This window comes from Neopsephotus bourkii, unplaced genomic scaffold, assembly GCF_033783945.1.
Source record: "Neopsephotus bourkii isolate Nb327-2 ecotype Australia unplaced genomic scaffold, CSIRO-AGI_Nbou_v1 NB_1637, whole genome shotgun sequence".
Taxonomy (NCBI): Eukaryota; Metazoa; Chordata; class Aves; order Psittaciformes; family Psittacidae; genus Neopsephotus; species Neopsephotus bourkii.
The window spans coordinates 9,526,218-9,552,686 of NW_026902112.1; the positions used below are offsets into that span (position 1 = coordinate 9,526,218).

The 26,469-nt window shown below is 43.0% G+C and overlaps 1 protein-coding gene across 2 annotated transcripts in view; it reads left to right on the forward strand.

The window, feature by feature from the left end:
* The first annotated feature begins 720 nt into the window (after window positions 1–720).
* Window positions 721–26,469, forward strand: part of DENND3 (DENN domain containing 3) — a 38,634-nt gene continuing 12,885 nt past the window's right edge. The window contains exons 1-12 of one of the 2 annotated variants that reach the window (XM_061374164.1): window positions 721–844; window positions 7,441–7,714; window positions 8,444–8,559; window positions 9,040–9,179; window positions 11,426–11,537; window positions 13,540–13,659; window positions 15,098–15,316; window positions 16,886–17,007; window positions 18,053–18,208; window positions 21,308–21,404; window positions 25,130–25,233; window positions 26,015–26,196. In XM_061374164.1, the coding sequence (XP_061230148.1) occupies window positions 761–844; window positions 7,441–7,714; window positions 8,444–8,559; window positions 9,040–9,179; window positions 11,426–11,537; window positions 13,540–13,659; window positions 15,098–15,316; window positions 16,886–17,007; window positions 18,053–18,208; window positions 21,308–21,404; window positions 25,130–25,233; window positions 26,015–26,196 (1,726 nt within the window). In that variant the 5' untranslated portion in view covers window positions 721–760. Of the gene's footprint in view, window positions 845–7,440; window positions 7,715–8,443; window positions 8,560–9,028; window positions 9,180–11,425; window positions 11,538–13,539; window positions 13,660–15,097; window positions 15,317–16,885; window positions 17,008–18,052; window positions 18,209–21,307; window positions 21,405–25,129; window positions 25,234–26,014; window positions 26,197–26,469 lie in introns of those variants that run through there. The other variant, XM_061374165.1, reaches the window with a different exon arrangement.

A 26,469-nucleotide genomic window follows, 5' to 3' on the forward strand; every position in this document is an offset into this window, starting at 1 on the left:
TCAAAAGGGAATCCCAGAGTCATGGATGCTGTTTCTCTGCTGTGCAGCTCCAGAAAACCTTCTGAAGGCGAGATGCCACACAGCCTGCCATCAGCTCCATGCTTACAGTTCATCCACACTGTGACCCGTAATCTGTCTAGTGGCAACTACACACCGCTGCTGAATCACCTGCAACAAACATGAGGTAATGGCACCGCTTATCAAAGCGCCAGGCCATGACTTCATCCACCTCGCTCACACGCCGCAGCCGTGAGGCACGTCAGGCCCTATGGCACAACAGCCCCAGTGGGAGATCAGCTGGCCAGGAGAAAAATGAACTCTTTGGGTCAGGTAGCGTCTTCCCCCTTACTCGGGGGCATCTCCCTGTAGAGGAGGAGAGAAGAACGGGAGCGAAAGGGACCATAAAGGACCAAGTGGTCCGCGCAGGACAAGGGCACCATCAGCGGCAGAGTGGGCATTACCTCAGCTCTCAGCTGAACACACCCTCTGTCCCGCCCCCCAGGCGCTTTCTGCCCTCTGATTGGCCACAGTCCTCAGAACGACGGGACATATAGCCAATCAAAGTGCGAGTTACCGTGAGGGGCGGGACGAGCTGCTGTGCGGGCGGACGTCTGTCTGTGCGAGGGAGCTGGCGCGGCGCGGCGCGGGGCGGGGCGGGATCAGGGCTGGCCGGGCGGGGCCGAGTGGCCCCGGGAAGGAGCTGCTGCGGGCGTAGCAGCCGCCGCCACCCGGTGTCCGACCGCCCCGGCCCCGTTGTGCCATGGAGGACGTGCTGCCCTCGGGCCTGCTGGAGATCTGCCTGCTGGTCGGCGTGCCCCGGGAGCGGGTGCGGGCGCTCCTCCAGGTGAGAGGGGTGCTGTGCTGTGAGGGAGCGCGGGGCGGGCCGGTGCCGCGGCTGGGCTGTGAGGTGGCTTCAGTCAGGAGCCGGGTCAGCTCCTCCTGTCCTGGCCTCCCTGCCTAAAACAACCCAGTAGTAAGGCTGGTAAAACTACTGGGTTGTCGTCTTGGTGTTATCAGTGGGTAGAGCTGAAATACTTTATAGAGAAAGATCGTTTCGACAGGCGGTCGCCGGCGAAGTAGCGATAGTTTGGCAGTGGTCTTAAGGAATTAAAGCTTTTTCACAGATCAGAGCTCAGTAAAGAATGCAGTGCAGCTTTATCTAAGCAGGAACAGCAAAATGCTGGAACAATGCTGGATGATCTCCCATTTCCCGTCTTCCGTTGGAGATAAGACCTGAAGATAGGGGAATAAAGCCTGGAAACTTGTATCCTTAGGACAGTCCCGGTGAGCTTAGCGCTCTTGGCACAACATGAGCAATTCAGATATATTAACAGAAGTTAATGGGTTGGCTTCTGCTTTGCATATGTGGTTTATAATTCGTTTATAGCCACTTAACGTGTGAGTTTACAAAGTCCTCTTCCTGATTCTGCTGTGTTAATGTGTGCCGAGGGTTTTATTTGGAGACCCATGAGCAGCCCCGCTGCGGTGCCGGCACGCGCTGGAAAGCCGAGTTGCTCCCGGGGATCTCCGTTGCCTTGCTTGAACTTGGGTTTGATGGTGTGTTCTAATAGCATTAGATAAAGAAGTCTTTGTTGAGCTTACTGCTGCTTACTCACTCAGGAGGCGGCTTTTGCTGATGTCAGCTCCTCAGGTGGTATCAGCTAAGCAGAGGCTCGAATTCCAGGATCTCATTCATGTGTATGTTCACGATGGGGAAATAAATGCCACAAATGTCACCACCAGGCTTTTGAAATCAGTGTTGTTTTGGCATCTGTGCAAGAAGTAAACCCAAAGGAGGAGGAATTTATTTTTCAGTCCAGTCTGCTCAGTTTGATCTCACTGCTTCCAAATAACCCGTGGAACAAGAAGGAATTGGCTATAAAAAACCAGAAGCCAATCCAATGTTCTGATCCCACTACAGGTTTGGGATTGTTTATTTGCTCAAGGTATAAAATGGAGTGTCAGAAAGGAAAGCAGCCCCTGTGCTTGTCAGTACTATCTGTAGTAACACCCCTGCAAGCTGTTACACCACAGGGATTTCAATCACTGTCTTAGGGTAACTTATAGATTTACCCTACTTTTCCTTCTGCAGTACTATCTACAGGAGGAAATGGTGGAATATGTTTGTGTCTAATTTTAGTGAATGTAGAAAGAAGAGAAATTACTGACAGAAAATAGGAACTTTTCAATGGACAGTAATGGACCTCTGATCCTATTTACAGATGAAACAGCAGGGTAAAAATCTTGATAATGCTTCAGATATTGGTCTTGAATGTGTTTGTGCATTCTTTATTGCACTGCAGAGCAATAAAGTCAACAAAGTCAGAGGGAACATATTAGCCCATTCCCAAAGTAGGAAAAATCTTCTGTAACTGACCTGTTGTTGACAGGAATTGCAGGAAGAAGTATACAGTTTTGCACTGAAGCTCATGAAACTGGAGCTTCTGGGCTGTCATGCATCAATTGTCCTTAGGGATAGTTGACACGCTAAGATTTCAGTTTGAAGAAGTAACAGGCCACTGTTTTCAGCTAGAGATTAGTAGTGGTTTAAAACCTGCCCCAGTATGGGCTCCTCTTCATGGTGCCACAGGTCATAGAGTCATAGAATAGTCAGGGCTGGAAAGAACCTGAAGATCATCCAGTTCAAACCCCCCTTCCATGGGCAGGGACACTTCATACTAAACTGTATCACAGAAGGCTCTGTCCAACCTGGCCGTGAACACTGACAGGGATGGAGCATTCACAAGTTCCTTGGACAACCCCTTCGAGTGCCTCACCACTCTCACAGTAAAGAATTTCTTCCTTATATCCAATCTAAACTTCCCCTGTTCAAGTTTTAACCCGTCACCTGTTGTCCTATCACTACACTCCCTAATGAATAGCCCCTCCCCAGCATCCCTATAGCCACCCTTCAGATACTGGCAGGCTGCTATGAGGTCTCCACGCAGCCTTCTCCAGGCTGAACAGCCCCAACTTTCTCAGCCTATCTTCATACAGGAGGTGCTCCAGCCCCTGATCATCCTTGTGGCTTCCTCTGGACTTGTTCCAACAGTTCCATGTTCTTTTTATGTTGAGGACACCAGAACTGCACACAATGCTCTAGGTGAGGTCTCACAAGAGCAGAGTAAAGGGGCAGGATCACCTCCTTCGACCTGCTGGTCACGCTGCTTTTGATGCAGCCCAGGATATGGTTGGCTTTCTGGGCTGCAAGCACACACTGAAGCCAGCTCATGTTCATTTTCTCATCGACCAGCTCCCCCACATCCTTCTCCACAGGGCTGCTCTGAATCTCTTTGCCCAACCTGTAGCTGTGCCTGGGATTGCTCCAACCCAGGTGTCCTTCCATGAGTCTGCTCCAGTGCCGGCTTCCTATGGGGTCACCAGCCACCTTTGGGCATCCTCCTGTTCTGGCATGGGGTCCACCATGGACCTCTGTGGGCTGTAGGTGGATATCTGTTCCACTGTGGACCTCCACAACTGCAGGGCACAGCCTGCCTCACCATGGTCTGTACCACAGGCAACAGGGGAATCTGTTCCAGTGCCTGGAGCACTTCCTAACCTCCTTCTGCACTGACCTTGGTGTCTGCAGGGCTGTTTCTCTTGCCTCCTCTCACTCCTGTCTCTGACTGCTTTTGCTCCTGCACAGTAACTTTTTCCCCTTCTTAAATACATTATCTCAGAGATGCTATCACCATTACTGATGGGATTGGCCTTGGCCAGTGGTAGGTGCATCTTGGAGCTGTTTGGCATTGGCTCCAATGGACATGGGGGAAGCTTCTAACAGCTCCTTACAGAAAATAACCCTGTAGCCTCCCCTGCTACCACACCCCACACCTCATGTACCAACAAACCAATTTTTACCTTCTTCTGTAATACTGTCCTGGGTGTCAAGTTGTGTGGAAGAACTGAGGTGTGATCAAGTTGAGCATTAGTAACAGTGTGTGTGACTATGTAATGGCCTGCTTCATCAGGACCATCACTGTTGGAGCTAGATGATCTTTAAGGTCCCTTCCAATCCAAACTATTCTATGACTCTAGCTTACAGGAGAAGGGAAGGGATTATTACTGTTATCCCTCAACACTTTCAAGGTTACATCTGGAATACTGGCTCTTGTTTTGGTACCTTCATACCAGAGAACTGCTGACAAACAGGAGCAAGACCAGAAGAAGCTAAGCTATATGAAGGCTTAGGTTCTGCAACTTGACTGGATGAGACCCAGAGCAACCTGATCTAACTTCAGTCATCATTGCTTTGTGCAAGGGGTTGCACTAGAACCTCCAGAGATCCCTTCTGACATCGTTTTTCTAAGGCTTCACCCTTTTCACTACCCAATTATTTCCTAAAGAAGCCAGTTCTTTCATGCCATTCAAAATGAAATCCACTTTTTCAGTGATGGAAACAGGAGAATGAGGTCAAGGAAACACTGAATAGCTGAGCTCACACTCAGAGCTGTGTTTTCAACACACTACTTCTTGTTTGTGTCTGAAATAGTGTGATCATTGTAAAAACCATGTCTCTTATCAGTGTTTTGTACAGCATCATTGTTACAGGAACATAACCAGTAAGTAGGGACAGAACAAAATTCCGGACTTCTGGAACCTTGCAGGGTTACAGGAAAGAAAATGCATTAGCATTTCTAAGAAGCAATGTGTGATGCAGGGACATTTGATAATGAAAAGCAACAGAGGAGAAACATTTCAAAATGAAGAAGTAACAGTAGAAGCAGAGAATAGCAAATGGTCAAAAAATAGTAGAAACAAGTGAATATTGTTCTGTTGCTGCCTATTCACTACCCCTGAACTGAAAGTGTAAGAAAATATGACTTTTGCTGTAGACATTGATATGAGCTGACTTGAAAGCTGACGAGGGAGTTTCTGGGTCAGTGGCAGCGCTGACAGTGCTGTTCTGGGAAGAAAAGAATGGGTGTTTAGTGCTTCTGTTGTAGTTTCAGACATCAAGGACATGCCATTTCAAAAGCTGTTACCCTTTGAGGCTATTTAATTGCTGCTGTCGTACAGTACTTGGGGTCACAGAGATGCCTTCAGTGGAACTTGGGGATTGCCCTGTCAAAGCAACTCAGTATGAAAACCTCTGCAGGGCCAAGCTGCCAAGTTAAGATTGCTGCTGTTTGAGTAGGGCTCTGTTTTTCCTGCATAACAGCCTCAGGGCTGAGTCATAATTCTTCATTTCCTTCTGAAATGTATAGCTGCATGTTATGAGAGTGATCAGGTTTGGATTTAGCTGTGTTTCCAGTTGCTTCACTGGAAATGGATATCAGCTGCCAGCTAAGGAAAATGACACTGGAAATTTTTAGCATGGCAGGATATGGCACTCAGTAGCCCAGTTTGTAACTTTTTAGAATTCATTTGAATCTTTTTTAAGTCTTTTGAATCATGGAATGGTTTGGGTTAGAAAGGACCTTAAGATCGTCCAGTTTCAACCTCCCTGCTATGGATAGGGATGCCTCACACTAGACCATGTCGCCCAAGGTTGTGTCTAGCCTGACCTTGAACACTGCCAGGGATGAAGACTTCACCACTTCTCTGGGCGGCCTGTTCCAGTGCCTCAGCACCCTCACAGTAAAGAACTTCTTCCTTATCTCTAACGTGAACTTCCCCTGTTTCAGTTTAAACCCATCACCCCTTGTCCTGGCGCTACAGTCCCTGATGTAGAGTCCCTCTCCAGCATCGTTGTAGGCCCCTTTCAGACACTGGAAGCTGCTCTGAGGTCTCCAGGCAGCTTCTCTTCTCCAGGCTGAACCTTTCAATGTCATGAAGATAGGTATTTCTTCTCATTTGGTTGCTCAGCTGTGAAGGAGATTCCTCTACTAGGACAAATAAGCTGAGAATCTCTGTTCCAAAACTCTGGTGGTACAACATTGGCCTCAGTAAAGCAAGAGATTTTTATATGTTGTAGCTTTAAAAAGTAGGGAAATGATGAGCATTGGTTCTCAAGGAATATCTTAAATAAAGCAGTACTGATGCATTGTGCCTGAAGGAAAAAGCAGCATGTGTGCTTCATCTCTCTTTGAATCACTTAGCAAGAAGTTAAAAATGAAACAGCTTTTCAGCCACAGTGAGACTCGCCTTTCCTGTTTCCAAATATCCGTTGACTAAACAAAGCTTTGAGTGCTGCTGTTTTGACCATGCAGGAAGAGTTAAAATTGCAGTGAAGTAGTTGAAAATGCAGCTACTTCTCTGCACTGTGTGGTCAAGAATACAAAAAGTGCTCTCAAGTACAAGGAAATCTTCTCTTCTGATGACTTCCTCCACTGGTGTTTCATAGCAGTGCCTTGCTATGAAGGGGCTTTCAGTGCAGTAGTGCTTTACACAGCTGCCTACTGAAAAATGTGGTCAGTTTTACATGCTCTTGGGCTGTCTGTTCCACTCAGTCATCAGTGGATGGAGAAATTATCATGGCTTCACGTTGCACAGTGTTTTAGCAGTGTTTATTGTAACAGTGGTTGTAATTTTTGATTGTACTTTCTGAATTGCCTTCTAAAGTTAAAACCTGGTTTGTGAAAGCTTGGGTGGTGGGGGTTGATTCTTTTTCTTCTTGTAGAGCTTATTCTAAGTTAAAAGCTTTTCCAGATGTTGAACAAAGATTTATCTGGGGAGTGCAGCTTTTTTTCCCTTTGTTTTCATTTATTTATTGCCTGGTTTCTCTTGCTACCAGTGTTGATTTTAAGTACAGCTTAAGTATATATATTCTAAGACTTCAAAGGAGGAAATACCGTATTTCATATTTGTTAGTTTCCTTAACGCCAAAGGCATAATTCCCAATTTAAGGACATGGAGCTATTGGAGCAAGTCCAGAGGTGCCCACGAGGATGACCAGGGACTGGAGCACCTCGCGTATGAAGATAGGCTGAGAAAGTTGGGGCTGTTCAGCCTGGAGAAGAGAAACTGCGTGGAGACCTCAGAGCAGCCTTCCAGTATCTGAAGGGGCCTACAGAGATGCAGGAGAGGGACTCTTCATCAGTGACTGTAGGGATAGGACAAGGGGTAATGGGTTTAAACTTAAACAGGGGAAGTTCAGGTGAGATATAAGGAAGAAGTTCTTTACTGTGTGGGTGCTGAGGCGCTGGCACACGCTGCCCAGAGAAGTAGTGAGTGCTCCATCCTTGGCAGTGTTCAAGGCCAGGCTGGACTAAGCCTTCTGTGATACAGTTTAGTGTGAGGCGTCCATGCCCATGGCAAGGTGTTGGCACTGAATGATCTTAAGGTCCTTTCTAACCCAAACCACTTTGTGATTCTATAGCTAAAACAAGAAATTACAAAGAAAAAATAATTATTTATGAAGGAGAAGAAACATCCTCTAAACCCACAATTTTAGGGGTTGAGAGAAAACAGGGTAAAAACAGTTTCAAAAAAGCCTATCAGGATGAGTGTAAACTTAGTGGTTGTTTGTAATTCTTGTTTTGTTTTTTTCTTTAATAGGGTACTCAGAGGAAACCCAAAAGTCTTCCTCCCCTTGATCCCGAAGTGCTTTCTGTATTTGTGCCTCCATTTATCAGCAGAGATGACACCCAGGTGATGAATGCTGGTAATAGCTTGAATAAAAATAAACGCCGGTCTTTCCGAAAGAAGAAGGAAAGACCAAAGGTTGAAAATGTCAAGAGCCTCAATGTGGAGCGGAAAGCACCTGACACTGAGGATATTACAGTTCCAAAGGACATTGATCTTCTTGGTTTGCCTCAGCTGTGCTTCCCAGGTAGGGCAGGGTTCATGCTTCTTAACAAGAATTGGTTTAAGATGTATTTGTTGCCCCATAGTACAACCAATTTTATTGCTTTTAATGATCTCTCTGTCTTTGTATTTCACCATATAAAAACTGTGTCTGTGAGCAGGTCAGTGGTGAAAGCAGCTGTCAGCTAACTAGCGGCCCCTTTGCTCTGCCTATGCCATGTGAAACAGAGCCGTTAGCAGTAATAGCTGCAACACCTGCAAGAGAGGGAAGGTGAAAGTCACTTTGGCCCTTATTGGTAAATCTTGGTTTGAGTGAAGTGTGCACATGCATGTGCTTTTAAAATCCATTTTACCACCCAAAATGACTGAGTGCTCCTTCACTTTTCATTTGGTATTAAGAGTTACCTGAAGTAGTGGCTGTTTCCTCCAAGTTTAATGCAGAAACTTTGTTACACGTGTCACTACTGCAGACCTTGTCCATACCTTGAAAGAAAACTAAAATGAGCACAACCCATTTGTTGTATTGTGCCACTTAAAATGCAGGATAATTGTATCATACTTTTGCTTCTTCAGTAATCTGCAGCTTACAGCCTTTGTAAGAGCCCTTAGATCAAATGGAGTGTATGTGTGCATTTTAACCCCTTAAAATGAGACTTTTCTCTTGAAGTGCAAATGTGCTGTATTTGTCATGAATAGCTTTTCAAGCACCTGAAATTAAATATGTGGTTAAAAAAAGTTTCTGCCTTCGTTGCAGGAGGACTTTATATAACTTCTGAATCAAAAGAGGACCACATTCATTTCCTGGTGTTCACAGATGTCTGTGGTAACAGAACATATGGTGTTGTTGCACAGTACTACCAGCCTCTGGAAGTATGTTATTTCACTCATGCTTTTATTAAGACATATTAAAAGATATAAAATAAAACAAACCCCTTTGAGAATGATGTCAGGTTTCATTTAGGAAATCAGTTAACCGAGATGGTTTTATGTTAGTAGGAACACAGAACAAGTCATACTTTATATTACCATTGTGCAATTGGAAGAGCATTGCATTAGGAAAAACTATTATGGATTTCAGTGTGGAGTTTTGAATATTCAGGAGCAGACTTTGTCCCTTGGACTTCTTTTTTGGGTGAAGATTGTACCCTGTGTTCTTTCTGAATATCTTTTGTGCTGAAATTCCTAAATCTTTTTGGCTGACATTCTTCTGAAGAGCTTAAGAGAGATGGACATCCAAATCCCCTTGAGATTTAGAGGAAACTGGGTATCATATCTCTAGAATTCTCAAGAAAATTATCAGCCATAAATTCATGCTCAGCATAACCACATTAATCTGTAGTTTCCTTGCAGGATGGCTGCATCTCCTCAAATGGACAGGCCCACTGGGAATCTGCACAGCCTGGGAAGATGCCTGTCTGTTTTGTACCATTTGCTGTTTGTGTTATATCCAGATATCCATATTTTAATGCCCTCAAGGATTGTCTCTCTTGGTAAGATATGCTACGCTGTGTGTTTCTCCTAGAAACAGGTTTTAATACATGAATTTGCATGATGTGGCCAGGATAGCTGCCTAATGCTAAAACAGGCCTTAGTTTTAACTTACGGTAGTGGGAGATGTGTGGGAGAGGAAAAGAAATGGAATGTGACTGTTGCCCAGGCAGCAAGCACAATGTCTAAATATCAAGGAAATGAGGTATGATGTGTTCATTTTCTTTGAGGTTTTTGGCAAGTCTAGAAAATACTGACATTCAGGGCACAGATTTCTTGAAGATTTTGGGTGTGTTTTGGAACAGCGTTAACTCTGAGCCTGTCATTCTGGGCAGCCTGTTCCAATGCCTGACAGCCCTTTTGGGGAAGGGATTGTTTCCTAATATCCAATCTAAACCTCCCCTCATGCAGCTTTAGGCTTTTTCCTCTTGTTCTATCACTTGTTCCTTGGCAGAGGAGACTGTCAGGCAGTTGTAGAGAGTGATAAGGTCCCCCCTGAGCCTTCTCTTCTCCAGACTGAACCCCCCAGGTCCCTCAGCCGTTCCCCATCACACTTGTGCTCCAGGCCCTGCACCAGCTCCCTTGCCCTTCTCTGACACTGCTCCAGCACCTCCATGTCTCTCTTGTAGTGAGGGGTCCGGAACTGAACACAGGATTTGAGGTGTGGCCCCACCAGTGCCTGGCACAGGGGGACAGTCACTGCCACACTGGTGTTGATACAGGTTAGGATGCTGTTGGCCTTCTTGGCTGCCTGGGTGCACACTGCACATGTTCAGTTGCTGGTGACCAACACCAACAGGTCCTTTTCTGCTCAGCAGCTTTCCAGCCAGTCCTCCTCAAGAGTATCATAGTAATGAAGATCTTTATAGTCCATGTGATTCATTGTGTAACTAATTCACATATTACTGGCATACAGTGCTTCCAAAACCTGGAACAGTTTGAATGGAGTGTGTCTGCCTCTCTCCAAAACAAGCAGATGTGCATCTAAGCCATTTTACCACACTGTGACTGGTGGCTTTTTCTACGTTATGTGAGAAGGTTCAGTTTTAAATTGAGAGGTTTTGGCACGTTCCACAGGTAGTTTTACTTCAATCTGTTGACACTACATGAAAAGTGAAATACTCCTGGCAGTAATCTCCTCCTGGATGAACTCCTGTCTTGAATGGATGAATAGGCTCCATTCAAACAGTAAATCTTCCAACCTGTGCATTAGTCCTTTCAGCTGCCTTGAGAAAAGGAGGAAGTGTGCAAATAGCTCCCAGCACTGAGGCTCTACAGAAGACCTATTCTTAGATGTTTTTGCCTTCTGAAACATCTGTGTGTGGACAGTTAATAGAGATAATGGAAGGTTCACAAACTCCTTAGCTCTCCATTTTAATGTTTCAGAGATAGCTTCATTCATTTCAGTAGACATTTGCTGTCAGCTGCTATTACCTTGCATTAATGGACACAGTGTTTGATTAGGGAGCTCTTATCATCCTTTCTGTACATCTGCTGCTTTTGCAGCACTGAGGTTAGCTTGTTCTTGTTATAACATTTACTCGATGTGTTAATTTGTGCTCTTTGTCTCAAAAAAGAGGCAGAAAAAGCAGGTCTGCCTATGTTCTTAGGCCACATTTAAGGCATTACCAAGTATGACAGCATTTGTTGAAACTGATGGCTCTACTGTCTGGTTTTCATTGATAATGCTTAAATTGCCCTCCCTCTGCCTCCTTTGCACCCTGAATAAACAATGGGCTTTTAGGGGATATGTCCAACAGGCCAGGGCAGTTCCCAGATGTGAGTTTAGTGAACTTTAAATGTCTCATTAACCCAAATAAAAGCTCAGTAATATGTGTCAGAATACTTTTATTATGGAATCAAAACACCGTACACAAGATACGTTCTAGATTCTGATAGATCTCTTGACCAGTTCAGTTGCTTTCTAGGCCACTTTCTTCCTGAAGAGCAAGTGTTCTTCTGCAGGAAACCAGTAAAACCGCAGACTGAAATAAAACCACTAATATTTGTGATGCAGCAATATTCTATGCAAGAATTAAAAATCCAAACCCAAGCTGCTTCTGACTCAGCAGCATCATTAAAATGAAATGGAGCTGCTGAAGTAGCTAATAAATTAGAATTAATGAGGTGGAATAATAGCTTCATTGCTCCTAAGGATTCTTATTTTTAGCTCCAGGTTATCAGCAATAAGGCTTTTTTCTGTTTGCATGTTGCTATTTGTAAGTCATTTTCTGTCATTTAATTTCAGCTTGCTCATACAGCTGCGGCCTCTCAAGGATTTAGATGTTGAGGAGCACATCAAAGAATTTGCAGCAAAGTTGTTTTTAATCCCCAGCCCACCACCAGGACCACTCCACTTGGTAACTACTGATGCTGAATTTCATGATTACTTTAACATTATGCCTTACAAAGCTCTAAGATGTTGTTTTCTATAAATTAACGGACATTCTTTGCTCTCAGGTCAGAGACTTGCTGTTATAAAGCTGATGGCATTGCCTGTGCTTAGAAAGAAAGTCTATGCATTATTAGTACATAAAATACCAGTATGATCATGGTGGAGGCCATAGCACCTCTGATCTGGAGACAGGTTGAGAGAGATAAGTTTGTTCAGCCTGGAGAACAGAAGGCTCCTGCGAGACCTTAAAGCAGATTCCAGTGCCTAAAGGGGCCGACAAGAAAGCTGGAGAGGGACTTTGGTCCATGTTTGGTCCATGTACCAGTTGGTCATGCTGTTTAATTTTTAATACTCTTCTGAAAAGTATTTGGCTCATGCTACTATTAACTGCCTGAGATGATGCCTGGGTAGGTCTGGGGACAGCATAATCTTGCATTTGGCTCCAGAGGAGCAGCCCACCTAATCTCTACAAGTGGTTGCAAGATCCAGCCTGTAACTAAAGAATCACAGAATCACAGAATTGCTTAGGTTGGAAAAGACCTTTAAGATCATCACATCCAGCTGTTAACCCATCCAGCTGTTAACCCGGCACTAAACCATGTCCTAAAGTGCCACATCTACACATCTTTGAAATGCCTCCAGAAATGGTGACTCCATCACTGCCTTGGGCAGCCTGTTCCAATGCCTGAGCACCCTTCAGCGAAGAAATTGTTCCCAATATCCAATTTAGACCTCCCCTGGTGCAGCTTGAGGCAGTTTCCTCTTGTCCTGTCACTTGTTACTTGGGAGAAGGGACTGACTCCACCTCAGTCCATCCTATGAGAATGGAAGCTGCCTTTCACCTGAACACTATAGCATAGCCATCTCAGTGAATACACATGTATAAACCTCAGTAAATCATGTAACTGTCCCTCAACCAAGATGTGTTAGTTCCCTACCTTGTGTCTGATATTAAGATGACACATGTATGCTCATGACTGTCATCCTGCCTGTGTAATGGGTGGACGTGCAGCTGTGTGACTGAGCAGTAGAGCAGTCCCTGTGTGAGAAAAAAGGCCGCTGGAACAACATGTACAGCTCTGGCTTTGTCCTATTCTTGTGTCTGAATGACTCTGGGGAAGCAGAACAGTGTGTGAGAGGATTAAATGTTCTGAATTGGCTGCTACCTGATGAAGACCTTGCTGAGACGAGAAGCTCCCATAAGCATTTGTATTCAGTGCAGAAGCTGAGATGTGAGCTGCATTTTTTTCCTTATAACCTTTCCCAGGTTGAGCTGGATAGTGGCTGAGTTAGTGATTTCAGAGCACTCTCTCCCTTGACTAGTGAGAGGGCTTCTAGGGAAGAGTGCTCCAGCCATGGACTTCTCCTTAGCTGCTTTCACTAACCCTGGGATGTGGGGTTAGAAGCAGAGGAAATAATAGAATAGATGGAAAATTGTCTGAATGACTGGTTAAACTGTCTGCTAAGTGCTGAAATCACATGCAGGATGTGGCCCCCAGAGATTTGAGCTGGAGTATTTGAAACACTGAAAGAGTTCATTTGTTTTGGCTTGTTCTATCTTCATCTTATCATCAATGCTCAGTTATTTTGTTCATATTCCTAAAACTTCCTGTCTGAATTTTATCAATACTTTGGATTTCCCAGTTGGATCTACAAATATAAATTCCATTCTTATATTATGCTTATACCAAAGCAAGTTTCTGTTCAAAGAATGTGTGTATGTATTTGTAAAGTTTTATTGTAAAGGAGAATGAAAGGAGACAAAGCCCATGTTAATCTTTCAAACTAGTTACTATGTCCTTTACTGTTTCCCTCTTTTCCTATTTCAGTTTTCTGCAGTATGCAGATATCTGTCTTCTTGCTCTTAATTCATGTTAATATTTTGTAGTTGGAACTAAAACCCTGAATTAAATGTGTTGTGGGAAGGTTTTCATTCAGAAGTTAATGGAAAACATCTCTTATTACAGGTATTTAATATGAAGCCACTTCAGATAATAATTCCTTCACGAGAGGATCCAGACAGTCCAATTATTGACTTGGATCTTCATCTTCCGTTGCTGTGTTTCAGGCCAGAGCAGGTGCTGCAGGTAAAACTGATACTCTAAATGCATTAGAGATTGACAGCACTGGGAATTTGTGGTTTAGAAGAAATCAAGATGTTTAGTTACCCCGCAAAAGGATAAACCCAGGAACTCAGAATAGTGTTAGTTCTGCAGATTAGAGATATGTTACAAAAAAATATACTTCTTCTTAAGATATTTTGCTGTTAGAGCAGGTAAGATTAAGACATACTGGATTTCTTTCTCCTGTGGGTTAGCAATAGTTCCTAAATTTCTTAAAAAGACTGTGTTTTACAATGTAGGTTTCTTGATGCAATTCCCTGTTCAAAAGCCTCCTGTGAAGTGAAATGAGGTTGCTTAAAGTCATCAGTATTATTTGTGCCAGTTCCTCTGAAAAAAGCAGGTTGGAAGCTTCTTTCTGTGGGTTATTTTAAACCTCCTCAGGCCTGAGTGCAGGCAGTGCTGCCTTATTTTGTTGTATTCTGCCCACATGTGCATGTTCTGAACAAAACCATCTCAAATCCTAAACAGTTCTCTGCAACTGGTGCATTTTGAACATGGAATTTTATGTGTTAGCACCTCTATGAGATGTTCCATACTTGCCATTAGTCTTTTTGGCTTGAATTCGTCCCACCTAACTTGAGGCATCTTTGATGCTTCGATGCCATTGAGTCCCTTTCGCCCAGTGGAAATGGGTGGACGCCTCTAGAGAGCTTCCTGAATTCCTCGGTCAAAGCCCTGCTCACCAGTGCCCCTGTAAGGAATCTGATGAGCTACCATCTGGAATCAATGGTTGTCTATGTCTAAAGCCTAGATGGTCTTTGTGTTCACCATCATAGAATCACAGAATGGTTTGGGTTGGAAAGGAGCTTAAGATCATCCAGTTCCAACCTCATGCCATGGGCAGGGACATCTCACACTAGACCATGTTGCCCAAAGCTCTGTCGAACTTGGCCTTGAACACTGCCAGGGATGGAGCATTCACCACTTCTTTGGGCACCCTGTGCCAGTGCCTAAGCACCCTCACATTAAAGAACTTCTTCCTTATATCTAACCCGAACTTCCCCTGTTTCAGTTTGAACCCATCACCCCTTGTCCCTCTCCAGCATTGTTGTAGGCCCCCTTCAAAGACAGGTTAGCTTATACCCTTCATCTGAGTGCTTTTTTCAAGCATTTTATGGTGTCACACAGCAGGTCTCAGGAATTGCAGCTAAATCCTTGCTGCATTGACATTGGTGGCAAAACTGTCATTGATTTCCACTGTCACTTAAATTTTCTCTCTTTTTTTTGGTCTCTTCTTAGTTTTGTAAGAATCCTTATGTGGATGTTACTTCAAGTTATAAATATGTATGTTATATATATGTAACTATTAAAAAAACAGAACTCATAAGGCAAGCAGATAAACTATTTGTGCATTTCTAGATACAACCCTTTTTAAATATGTAGCATTTTGGTTTTCTTCCAGATTATGACCTGTATTTTGACTGAACAGAGGATAGTTTTCTTCTCCTCTGACTGGTCTCTGCTGACACTCGTTGCTGAATGCTTCATGTTGTACCTTCACCCTCTTCAGTGGCAACACACTTTCGTGCCTCTTCTGTCTCGACAAATGCTGGATTTTGTCATGGCCCCAACATCTTTTCTGATGGGATGTCATATTGACCATTTTGAAGAAGTTAGCATGGTATGTTTTAGACTATTACCCCTCTTGCTCTTCACTTGCAGTCCATTTGTCCCCTTCAGATGCATCTTGAAACTTGGTTTTGTTATTTAGGTGTTTGAGAAGTGAAGAAGTTAAAAGTAGTGGAACCACACTGATGTGACCGCTGGCTTACTGGAAAAAGCTTATTGTTGTATCCCTTCCCTTTCTTTTCTTTGCAGGACAACATGATTTTTGTGAGTTCAGGTTTCAGTTGGGGAAAAATTCTACTTGCAAGTAGTTTGTACAGTGTAAATAGATTCATGTAAGATTTGGAGAGGTTCTTTTTAGCTCTGAATTGGATGGGATATTTTAGGTGCCTTTTCCAGGCATCTGGTTTAAGAATTGAGCGTGCACTTGAAAATACTCTGATGCTGCTGCTGTTCCCTACAGTGGCATTAAATATATAATAAAATAAGATGAATATAAGATAAATGTAATAAAATATAGTTTTTCTGAGGGGTTCTCGGTCTTCCCTTATCAGAATTCTGCTTACGCCTCTTCCAGTGGGTAACTTAAATTTTGGTTACCCCAACAGACTTAAGAAAAACTCAGCTTCATAGTGGAGGGCTGATACAAATCTGCTTTTTTGAGGTTGTCCCATAGGGTTCCTGCGAGTGTTCCAAATTGAACGCAGAAAAACTGTGCACATTTATAGTAGATGAAGCTATCTGATTCTAAGCCAAAGGGAAACTGGTCCAAGATCAACAAAGAATTAAGTTAAAATGAAGCAGAGAACTATTTATTTTACTTAGTAAGATATCTCTGTAGGAAATGAATATAAGAAATTAGAGAACACACTTTTCTTTGGTATAATTTAAAAGATTTTGTTTGCTTCTATCACAGCATCACAGACTGGTTTGAGTTAGAAGAGACCTTAAAGATCATCTAGTTCCAGCCCTCCTGCATCTTCTTTAGTGATGTGGTTTAGTAGTGGTCTTGGCAGTCCTGGGGTAACAGTTGGACTTGATCTGAAAGGTCTTTTTCAAGCCAGCTGATTCAATGGTTGTGTGATTCTTCATGCTGAACAGCACCATATATAGCCTTTTGCAGTCTGATCCTTCAGGCTATTAAAGCTGCAGCTTGAGAGATCTGTGTGAGCTGTACCTCTGTGTAACTTTCTGTGGTTGAGGCTAGCACATAAACCATCCCTCTCCTTGTCATCCCATGGGGCATGTACAGGAGTAAATACCGAATGGAACAAGCTTTCCAGGAGCTTCTCTGTGTACGTGTATTTGGTCTTATACATATCCTCACAAGGTAGAGCTTTTTAAGGATGGGCTTAGAGAGCCAGTATTAATTTAATACTACATGAAGAGCATGTTAGGTTTCTAAATGGTTATTCACTTAGATTAAAATCCATTAATTTAATGACATATCTTTTCTTAGATGCAACTGTTATTTATCCATAGAATCTTCTAGCTGAGGGAAAATCCTTTTGTGATTTACCTCCTAGCTAAAATAATAACTTAATAATTAACAGAAGAGTACATAAAGGAGAACTAAGTGTTGTTAAAATATATTTACAGTCATTCTATTTTCTTTTGTTGAAAGGAAATTGAAGATTTAGTCCTAATTAATATAGATAATGGAGATATTACACATTCCAAAATGGCTGAAGAGGAACCTGTAATTCCAGATGTTCCAGCGCAAGCAGCGGAAACTTTCATAAAGAGGTGAAAAGATGTTGAAGTTGTGTTTGTCTTAGTGTATAAATCATGCTTGACACCCTAAGTGTTTCTTTTTCATTGTTTATTAGTATGTTATTTCATACATATGAAACTCACTGCATTTGATAAGGGCAAATTAAAAAATCCAGTTAATATACAGGTAACTTTAAGCAGTCATAATAAGAATCTTATTATTTTGCAATGCCTGGAATACTTGTTTCTTTTTTAGTACAGTTACAGATTGAATCATAGAATCAGTCCGATGCAGATAGACTGGAATCTCTCTAACCGCTGTTTGCTTTACCAAGCAGGCTTCAAAATGAGGAGCTTAATGCAAAAGATCCGTATATTTTCATAGAATCATAGAATGGTTTGGGTTGGAAAGGACCTTAAGATCATCCAGTTCCAACCCCCCTGCGATGGGCAGGAACACCTTACACTAAACCATGTCACCCAAGGCTCTGTCCAACCTGGCCTTGAATACTGCCAGGGATGGAGCATTTGCCACTTCTCCAAGCAGCCTGTGCCAGTGCCTCACCACCCTCAACGTAAAGACCTTCTTTTTTGTATGTTACCTGAACTTCCCCTGTTAAAGATTAAACCCATCACCCCTTGTCCTGTCACTACAGTCCCTGATGAAGAGTCCCTCTCCAGCATCCTTGTAGCCCCCTTAAGACACTGGAAGGTGCTATGAGGTCTCCACACAGCCTTCTCTTCTCCAGGCTGAATGGCCCCAACTTTCTCAGCCTGTCTTCATACGGGAGGTGCTCCCTGATCATCCTCATGGCCTTCTCTGGACTTGCTGCAAGAGCTCCATGTCCTTATGTCCTTATGTTGAGGAACTTTACTGTTCTTTGCAAGGAGACTGAGTGCACTGTGATTTACATGTGCCTGTGGGACTTCCAGGAATCTTACTAGCTTATCAACACTTGCAAATCAGTCTGGCACTTTCTCTAGCTGCAGTATGTGTGAGGCCTAAATGACCTTTTTTTCTTTAAAGGTATGAAAAATGATGTTAGGATGTAACTTAATAGCTTTCTTCCCTGTGCAGAGTGGAGAGTCTCCAGCTGCATTATGATCTAGAGCTCTGCCACCTGCGAGCCAGCACAGATCTTGGTGAGATCCAAATGCGAAAAAGGGCTTGGCAACAGAAACTGAACACAGAGGTTCAGCAAACAGCTTTACAATTAATTGTTAACATCTTCAGGTGAGTGGATGTTGTATTTTTAATCATATAAGAGCATATGGTACTTACAATCATAGAATGGTTTTGGTTGGAAAGGTCCCTTTCCAGCATCTTTGTAGACCCCCTTCAGATACTGGAAGCTGCTACTCTTACTTTGTCTTACTTTAGAGATCTTTATTGAATCTCTTAAGTTTTGTGAGGGAATTTGAGAAGGAGGTCCTGTAGCCTACTGCAATATCACTAATTCATTATTTGGGTACATATATATTGCTAAGACATCTTAGTTAAAATTGCTCTGATTGAACTTGTATGTCTTTTGTATGAATATTCCAGGAAAAGAAGTGAAGTCCTTGTATTTTATAATTAGGAAAAGCTTAAGGCCCAGCAGGGGTATCAGTTTACAGCTGGACATAATCTTGGTCACTGTTGTTAGGTGAGGATGAATTCAAACCAGGACAGGGTGGAAGAGCTGAAAGGAGAATGGGAAGTTCAGCACCCCTGGGTGTGTTTTGGCTGACTGAACAAAAGATATCTGGAGAGTGCAACCACATGAGAATGAGAGGAGCTGTTTCAGATCAAGAACAGTGTTGGTACAAGAAATGCTAGGTACTGGGTTTGGTTGGGACTGACATTATAACAATGATGTAAAGTTGGGTTTGGTTTTTATTTTGCTCTAGAAAAAGGTCCAGTCGTGCTAATTTTCCTTGTTCTTAATCTAATGTGTTGATCTCTCCATCTGGTTGTTGTTGTGATTCCTGCTATTATTTACTTGTATTTGGAGAGAGAATGGAAATGTGTTCAGTGATTTGTAGAAAACAAGTGCAGAAAATGAATGGCTGATTTGCAGGTTCTTCTTTTTCTTTCACATAGATACTGACACAGCCATGGAAATTAAACTGCCTACCAGGCACTTAAAGAATGTGATTATATGGACAGAGGTCTGCAAATAGCTGTGCAGTTAACCATGTCCAGCTATTTCTTGCTGCCTCTTGCTGGAAATGGTGTTCTCCTTTGGATCAGCTACTAAAGATGCTGTGAGGGCTGGAGCAGCTCTGCTCTGGAGCCAGGCTGAGAGAGCTGGGCTGGGTCAGCCTGGACAAGAGAAGGCTCCTTAAGGGGAGACCTTAGAGCAGCTCCAGTGCCTAAAGGGGCTACAGGAAACCTGGAGAGGGGCTTTGGACAAGGGCCTGTAGGGACAGGCCAAGGGGAATGGCTTGAACCTGCCAGAGGGGAGACTGAGCTGAGCTCTTAGGCAGAAGCTCTTCCCTGTGAGGGTGCTGAGGTGCTGGCACAGGGTGCCCAGAGAAGCTGTGGCTGCCCCATCCCTGGCAGTGTTCAAGGCCAGGTTGGACACAGGGGCTTGGAGCAAGCTGCTCTAGTGGAAGGTGTTACTGCCCCTGGCAGGGGGTTGGAACTGAATGAGCTTTAAAGTCCCTTCCAACCCATTCAATGAATGCTCCCTAATGCTTTCTGTCAGTAGGTGCTGGGTTAATTCATATAGTCCAAATACCAGATCTCTGTTCACCTGCTTGGATTTGTTGGATCAGCTTAGGAAATGCTCATAGAAGTGGCTGGGCTCTCCAGTAGGACCATAGCTGCTGGGTGTGGAGGATAGAACAGACCTTACAGCTGCTACAGTATGGATATGGAAACGCGTTTATAACCTCATGTGCTGCCACTGTGGGTTTGGTGGATATGAGTGTCTGGCAAAAGTATGTTTCAGATAAAGATGAAGATAAATGCATTTTGCTGCTAACAGCTTGAACTCTAATGCACTGAATTCTTGACTACAAGAAAGGAACAGATGCTTTGTTTTCTGAGAGCATGTTTTGCAAAGGGATTGATTCTTTTGCTTTCTCCTTTCCTTCAAACTGTCTTTCTTTGTTCTTCTTTTCAGCCTTGCTCTTCTGTCTTCTAATGCTCTATCTACCAACGTCCAGGAGTGAAGGAAAGTAAAGCTTTGATGCAGTTGTGCTGCCAGTTGTTACTGTCTTCAGTGAGCACTGTAGTATTTGTGTGTGCATGGAAGTTCCATGTTTAAAGCAAACATTGCTAAATTATGTAGCATTGTACAGAACTATGTATTTTACTATATTTTTTTCTGACCCCATATGGCTTGATAAACTGTTAATGCTCTTTTACACTATGAAAGTCAAGCAACGTATAGACCTGTCAGTTGTCTGCATGGGCATGGGATTCCCCTTTTATGCTTACATCCATACTTTAGCTCACCAACTTAAATTGTTCATTCATGTATCTTCATAGTAGTGTCTATAATACATGGTACAAGCTGTAATACTAAAAGAGCCCTGATTTTAGCCACTTGCACATACCCAGCTTAAGGAACTTCTCATTTCTTACTCATAGACTTCAGAGAAGAGCTTTTTTTCTGAAGACCTCACACTTTCTGCTCCTGAAGCAACCTTTTCCAGCTCACCTTTTAGGACACAGAAGTTACTATTGGTGTCTGATAGCTCTGCCTGTGACCATGCAGATCCTAAAATATGCATCATTTCTTTATCTCACTTTCTCTTTTATTTCAGTAGTTCTGTCTCTTCAGTTTAACACAATTCCCAGTTCTCGCTGGTTTATGAGCAGAATGTGGGAGAACAGCAAAAAATGATGTAATCTATAATATTTCATGTGCATTTTACAGATGCAACATAATGGGAAAGTGTGAGGTCAGGTCACTTCTTTCAAATTGCCTATGTGGATAGATACACTTGTCTTTTTAGTGCTCCAAATGGCTTGTACGTGATTCAGGAATGTATGTAAATGTAATTCCAGGATTGGAGCTTAAATCATGACTTGAATATACAAATTCTCCTCCATGGTTTGCTAAAATTGTTCCCACAGCCTCTAAGTGAATGTGCTGGTTTGAAATGACAGTGCCAGCAGGGAGCCTTCTTAGAAGGGTTTGCATTCTTCTGTAGCTCAGGAACTCACTCTTGTTCATTACAAGTGAGTTTGTGTTCTGATCCTGCAGCATGTTTCTGTTTTGCCTTGTGATGCTGCAGTGTATTTCTAGTAGTACCAGTGGGCTGCTGCCACAGCAAAAGTGTGACCTGCTTACAAATCTCCAAGCATATTTATCATCTATTCATTATTTTTTGTCTCCAGGGGGGTCAAAGACCATCTAAATTATGAACACAGAGTGTTCAACAGTGAAGAATTCCTGAAAACAAGGGCAATTGGAGACCAGCCATTTTACAGAAAGGTAAATGTAATGTTAAATACATTGTGTATCTCTGTGGTTAAGCTGTATTTTAGAATTAATGCCAAGTAACAATAGGATGGTCACAGTTTGGCATGTGTGGTGGTGTTGAACCACCAACTTTCACAGAATGCTTTCCAAAACTTCTTTTATTTACTATAAGCAGATAAAATAGTAGCCAGCATTCTAGAGAGCAAGGTACTCTGTAATTCCAGAGCAAATTATATGTAATTCCTCAGGGGTGAGATTAACCTATGGCAGATGGTCAGTTAAGCTGCATCTAAATTGAAGCACAGGCACTTGTTCTAATTGTTTTGACCAAAGCCCATACATAGACATGAGTTTTCTCAAGCCTGTGAGCACAGTAGAAGGGAACTCAAATTGAAGGGGTCTGTTACAGGCCACCTGACCAGAAAGATTTATGTTCACAAGCCCTGGTCTTCACAGGGGACTTTACCACCCTGATCTGTTGGAGGGACAACACAGCAGGGTATAAATGCATGAGGTACCTGGAATGTGTTGGTGATAACTTCCTTTTCCAAGTGATAGATGAGCCAGTGAGGGGAGGTGCTGGAGCTTGATCTCACCAAGAGGGAGGGACTGGTGGGGAATGTGAAGCTCAAGGGCAGCATTGGCTGCAGTGACCATGAAATGGTGGAGTTTGAGATACTCAGGGCAGTGAGGAAGGTGCACAGCAAGCTCGTTGCCCTGGACTTTGGGAAGGCAGTCTTTGGCCTCTTCAGGGATCTGCTTGGTCGAGTACCATGGGATAAAGCCCTGGAGGGAAGAGGAGCCCAAGAAAGCTGCTTAATATTCCTGGGTCGCCTCCTTCAATCTCAGGACTGATGCATCCTGACAAAGATGAAATCAGGCAAGAACACCAGGAGGCCTGTGTGGATGAACAAGGAGCTCCTGAACAAACTCAGCACAGAAAGGAAGCATACAGAGAGTGGCAGCAAGGACAGGCAGCCTGGGAGGAGGAATACAGAGCAATTGTCTTGAGCAGCCAGGGATCAGGTTAGGGCTGGAACTTGATGTTCTTTAAGGATTCTTCCAACCCAAACCATTCTGGATTCTGTGAATCTGAAGGGGGCCTATAGGGATGCTGGGGAGGGGCTCTTCATTAGGGACTGTAGTGATAGGACAAGGGGTAACGGGTTAAAACTTAAACAGGGGAAGTTTAGATAGGATATAAGGAGGAAATTCTTTCCTGTAAGGGTGGTGAGGCACTGGAATAGGTTGCCCAGGGAGGTTGTGAATGCTCCATCCCTGGCAGTGTTCAAGGCCAGGCTGGACGAAGCCTTGGGTGACATGGTTTAGTGTGAGGTGTCCCTGCCCATGGCAGAGGAGTTGGAACTTGATGATCTTAAGGTCTTTTCCAACCCTAACTATTCTATGACTCTATGAAGTACCTGTTTTATCTGCAGCCTGAGCAACAGCATGTGGAGTTCTCAATGCCTGCTTTCAGCATGTGGTTTTTTAAGTGTCCTTAGCCAAATAAAAAGCTCACTTAAATGAAAAAAATGATTGTTTGGAAGACTGTAACCCTGAACTGGGGGTGTCTGGTCAATGCCTGGTTTCTGAGGGGGTTCAGGACATCTTTCTCAGCTTCTTGCACCCTTTGATGTAATTTACGTAGTAGTTTATAACAGGTACTTCATTAAGTAGCTTCTTAGTCTAACCAAGTGTAAGCCATATGCTGTTATTTAAGCTTTTCAAAAGTAAAGTGTTATTGAGTGTGTCTTCACTTCTTTTTTGGAGATGCTATGGCTTGTTTAACAAACCTGTGAGGCAAAGCAAAGGTTTAACAAGGCATGCGAATACTGCATCTTCCATTTCTTATTTGCTTTTAATTACATTCCATGGCTGCATCTGAAAGATGCAGAGGTTTCATCTGCCACTAGAATTTGGCAGCTGGCTCTCAGGAGTAACTGTTTTACACCTGGCAAGCAGAGCTGTTCATTAACATCAACAGGCTGTGGTTGATAACACCTTTGTTGTTTCCTGGTTTGTTCCCAACCTCAAACATATGATAAGAAACATTTCTGAACATCTGTTCAAAGGAGATGTCAGCGTGTGAAGGAAACAGAGAAGCATCTCATGTTACTGAAGCAGTAGCTGCCAAACTCGGCAGAATATCTGGCAAGTCAAAGATAAGCTGATGAATCTTAAATAGGAAAGAGCGTTTGTTGGATAAAGCTTCCAACACAAGCAAACATTGTGGAAAGCAAACAGGAAGAACTAAAAAGAACCTATTAATATGTCATCAGGGGAGAAATTAATGGGAAACATTCTGATTTCAAGTGGCTGGAAATAATGAAACTATTTTCAGTAGCAGTTTCTAATGCTGTAAATGAAATAGACAATTTTATGGATTGAAATTTGAAGTTTGTTTAAAATTGAGATGTGCACATTTAAGAAGCACTTTGAGGAGCTGACTTGCTGAAATACTAAGTAACATAGTGGCAGGTTTGCTTTTCAGGAAATCTTTAAAGAGAACTCAGTATGGAACAGTTACTAGTGGTATCTAGAACTATACTGGGAGAACTCCAAAGACTCAGTTCCCTCAGGTTGTCAGCTCCTGTACATACAATTGCCACCATAATATGCCATCTGCTGGAGAAATCCTTAAAAGCACGAACCTGAATGCTCTTTTACAGGGTATGTTGCAAATGAATTGGTAAGAGTCATCTTGGGTAAGAATGGCCTATTTACTGGTGAAATACTTCCATTCATTTCAGAGGACCTCCAGTACTTATGAATCTTTCTCATTTGCTGTTTAAACACGTGACAGCAATACACTGATGTCTGGTCAGTGGGTTTTGGGCGTTGTTTTGTGTTTTTTCAAGACTAACAAAGGTACTTTAGGAAAACTTCTGGGATACATCATTAATCAAAGTAAGTTTTGCATGGTAGCATTCAAAGGTACAACTCTGTCAGTGAGTTTGTAGACACTGGAGGTTGTATAAGCACAAAGACAGGATTCCTGATTAGAATAACACTGTCTCCTGATTAAGTTTCCTTTTGATTTGATGAACAGATTAGTTTTCTGAATAGTTTATTACAAATAATATTAAAAAACCCTGTGCTAGAACTGACATTTACGTATTATTCATGTTGTATTGCCTCAGATCCTAGCTTTCATCTTGTTTCATTGGCAGTAGTAGGAGATGGTGGCTTTCAACTTTCTCTTTACACTTGGCATTTTTTATGGTGTCCTTTATCCTAAAAGTAGCAATTTGCCCTTTTAGGAATGATTTCTGGATGACACCACAACAATTACCTCAGCAGGGACAACTTTGGGGTTTACCAGAAGATGAGTCACTTCTCTTTTCAGTTTGATGACATTATGTGGGCTTAGAGTGCCACAAACTTCTTACTCCAAACCACAGACAATATTAGCAGTTACTTAGTTAAATATACTGTTAAACCTTTCTGTTTAGCTCAGTAGTCCTCATTTTTGTTTGGTTTCATCTTTTGGAGGGCAGTCTGAGATTCCTGTTTGCCACTAAGAATATATCCTGAGAGTATAGAAGGTGGACAGAAGCTGAGTTAGTGTTCTGTTGTTGAAGCTATCAAGTACTTTTGGGTTTGTGCTTGCTACATTAGAAGTTCTCAGCTTTGCTTGTGTAATGGTAATAAAAATGAGCAGAAGATGGTAATAAAACTGTGCTGTGTAATAATGGATGTCATTAATGATCAACAGTTAACCAGTTTGTGTCTCACAGGTCTTAGAGACCTACATGTTTCACTCTTTTCTTAAAGCTCGTTTGAATAGAAAGATGGATGCTTTTGCTCGAATGGACTTGAGTACCCACACTGAAGAAGACAGGTAAAGTTTTCCCATTCCTTATTCTTGTTTTGAATCTTCTGCTGATATTAGTGATGAAAGTCATTTACTATTGTTATGAGATCAGGTCATCTGTGAATGGGATCATGACTACTTGGTAGGCTGGTGTTCTCAACATAAAGAGGACATGGAACTGTTGGAACAAGTCCTGAGGAGGCCATGAGGGTGATCGGGGCTGGAGCAGCTCCCGTATGGAGACAGGCTGAGAACATTGGGGCTGTTCAGCTTGGAGAAGAGAAGGCTGCGTGGAGACCTCAGAGCAGCTTCCAGTGTCTGAAGGGGGCTACAAGGATGCTGGAGAGGGACTCTTCATCAGGGACAGTAGCAGTAGGACAAGGGGTGGATAGGTTCAAACTGAAACAGGGGAAGTTCAGGTAAGATATAAGGAAGAAGTTCTTTATTGTGAGGTTGTTGAGGCACTGGAACAGGTTACCCAAGGAAGTTGTGAATGCTCCATTCCTGGCAGTGTTCAAGGCCAGGTTGGGCAGAGCCTTGGGCAACATGGTTTAGTGTGAGGAGTTCCTGCCCATGGCAGGGGATTGGAATGGGATGATCTTAAGGTCCTTTCTAACCCAAACCATTCTATGGTTCTTTTATAATTTAGATTTAAAAGGGTGATATGAAGATGTCCAGACATGGCTGCTGAAACTGTAGATTGGTGCTAGAATTATAAATGAATGCTATTACACAAAAAAAGTAATAATATACTGTGTGAGTATACTGAGTTTTAAACCTGCTTATATATTATTTTTATTTCTCTCAGCTTTAACTTGATGTTTCATACCCCAAGAAGACTGACTATGGAGAAAATGGCTTCGAAACGATTCAGCCCCCAGTACGTGGTGAGCAGGCGGATGGTGATCAGTATGCCTGATCTGCAGGAGATCAAGCTGCCAGAGGTCCCCACCAGAAAATCTTCCCTTCGAAAACTAGAAACAGGAGTTGGTAAGGGAAGAATGAACAAATACAGGGTCTTTCCTGTTGTCTCTGTGGGTGATATTTTCACAGGAGCAGTGTCAGATGGTGGAAGGAACGGGTGAGCTGAGGCATTTTGAGCTGGGATCCCTCTGTGTTTCTCCATGCCTGTGGAATCAGTCTGTAGCCTGCTGGAAGTTTTACTGCAGGACAAAAGACCGATTGGTCACGGTATGATTGACACTGGAGAATTGCTTCCTGAGGCCAGAACCATGTTCAGTCCTCACCCACCTTATGTCCAGT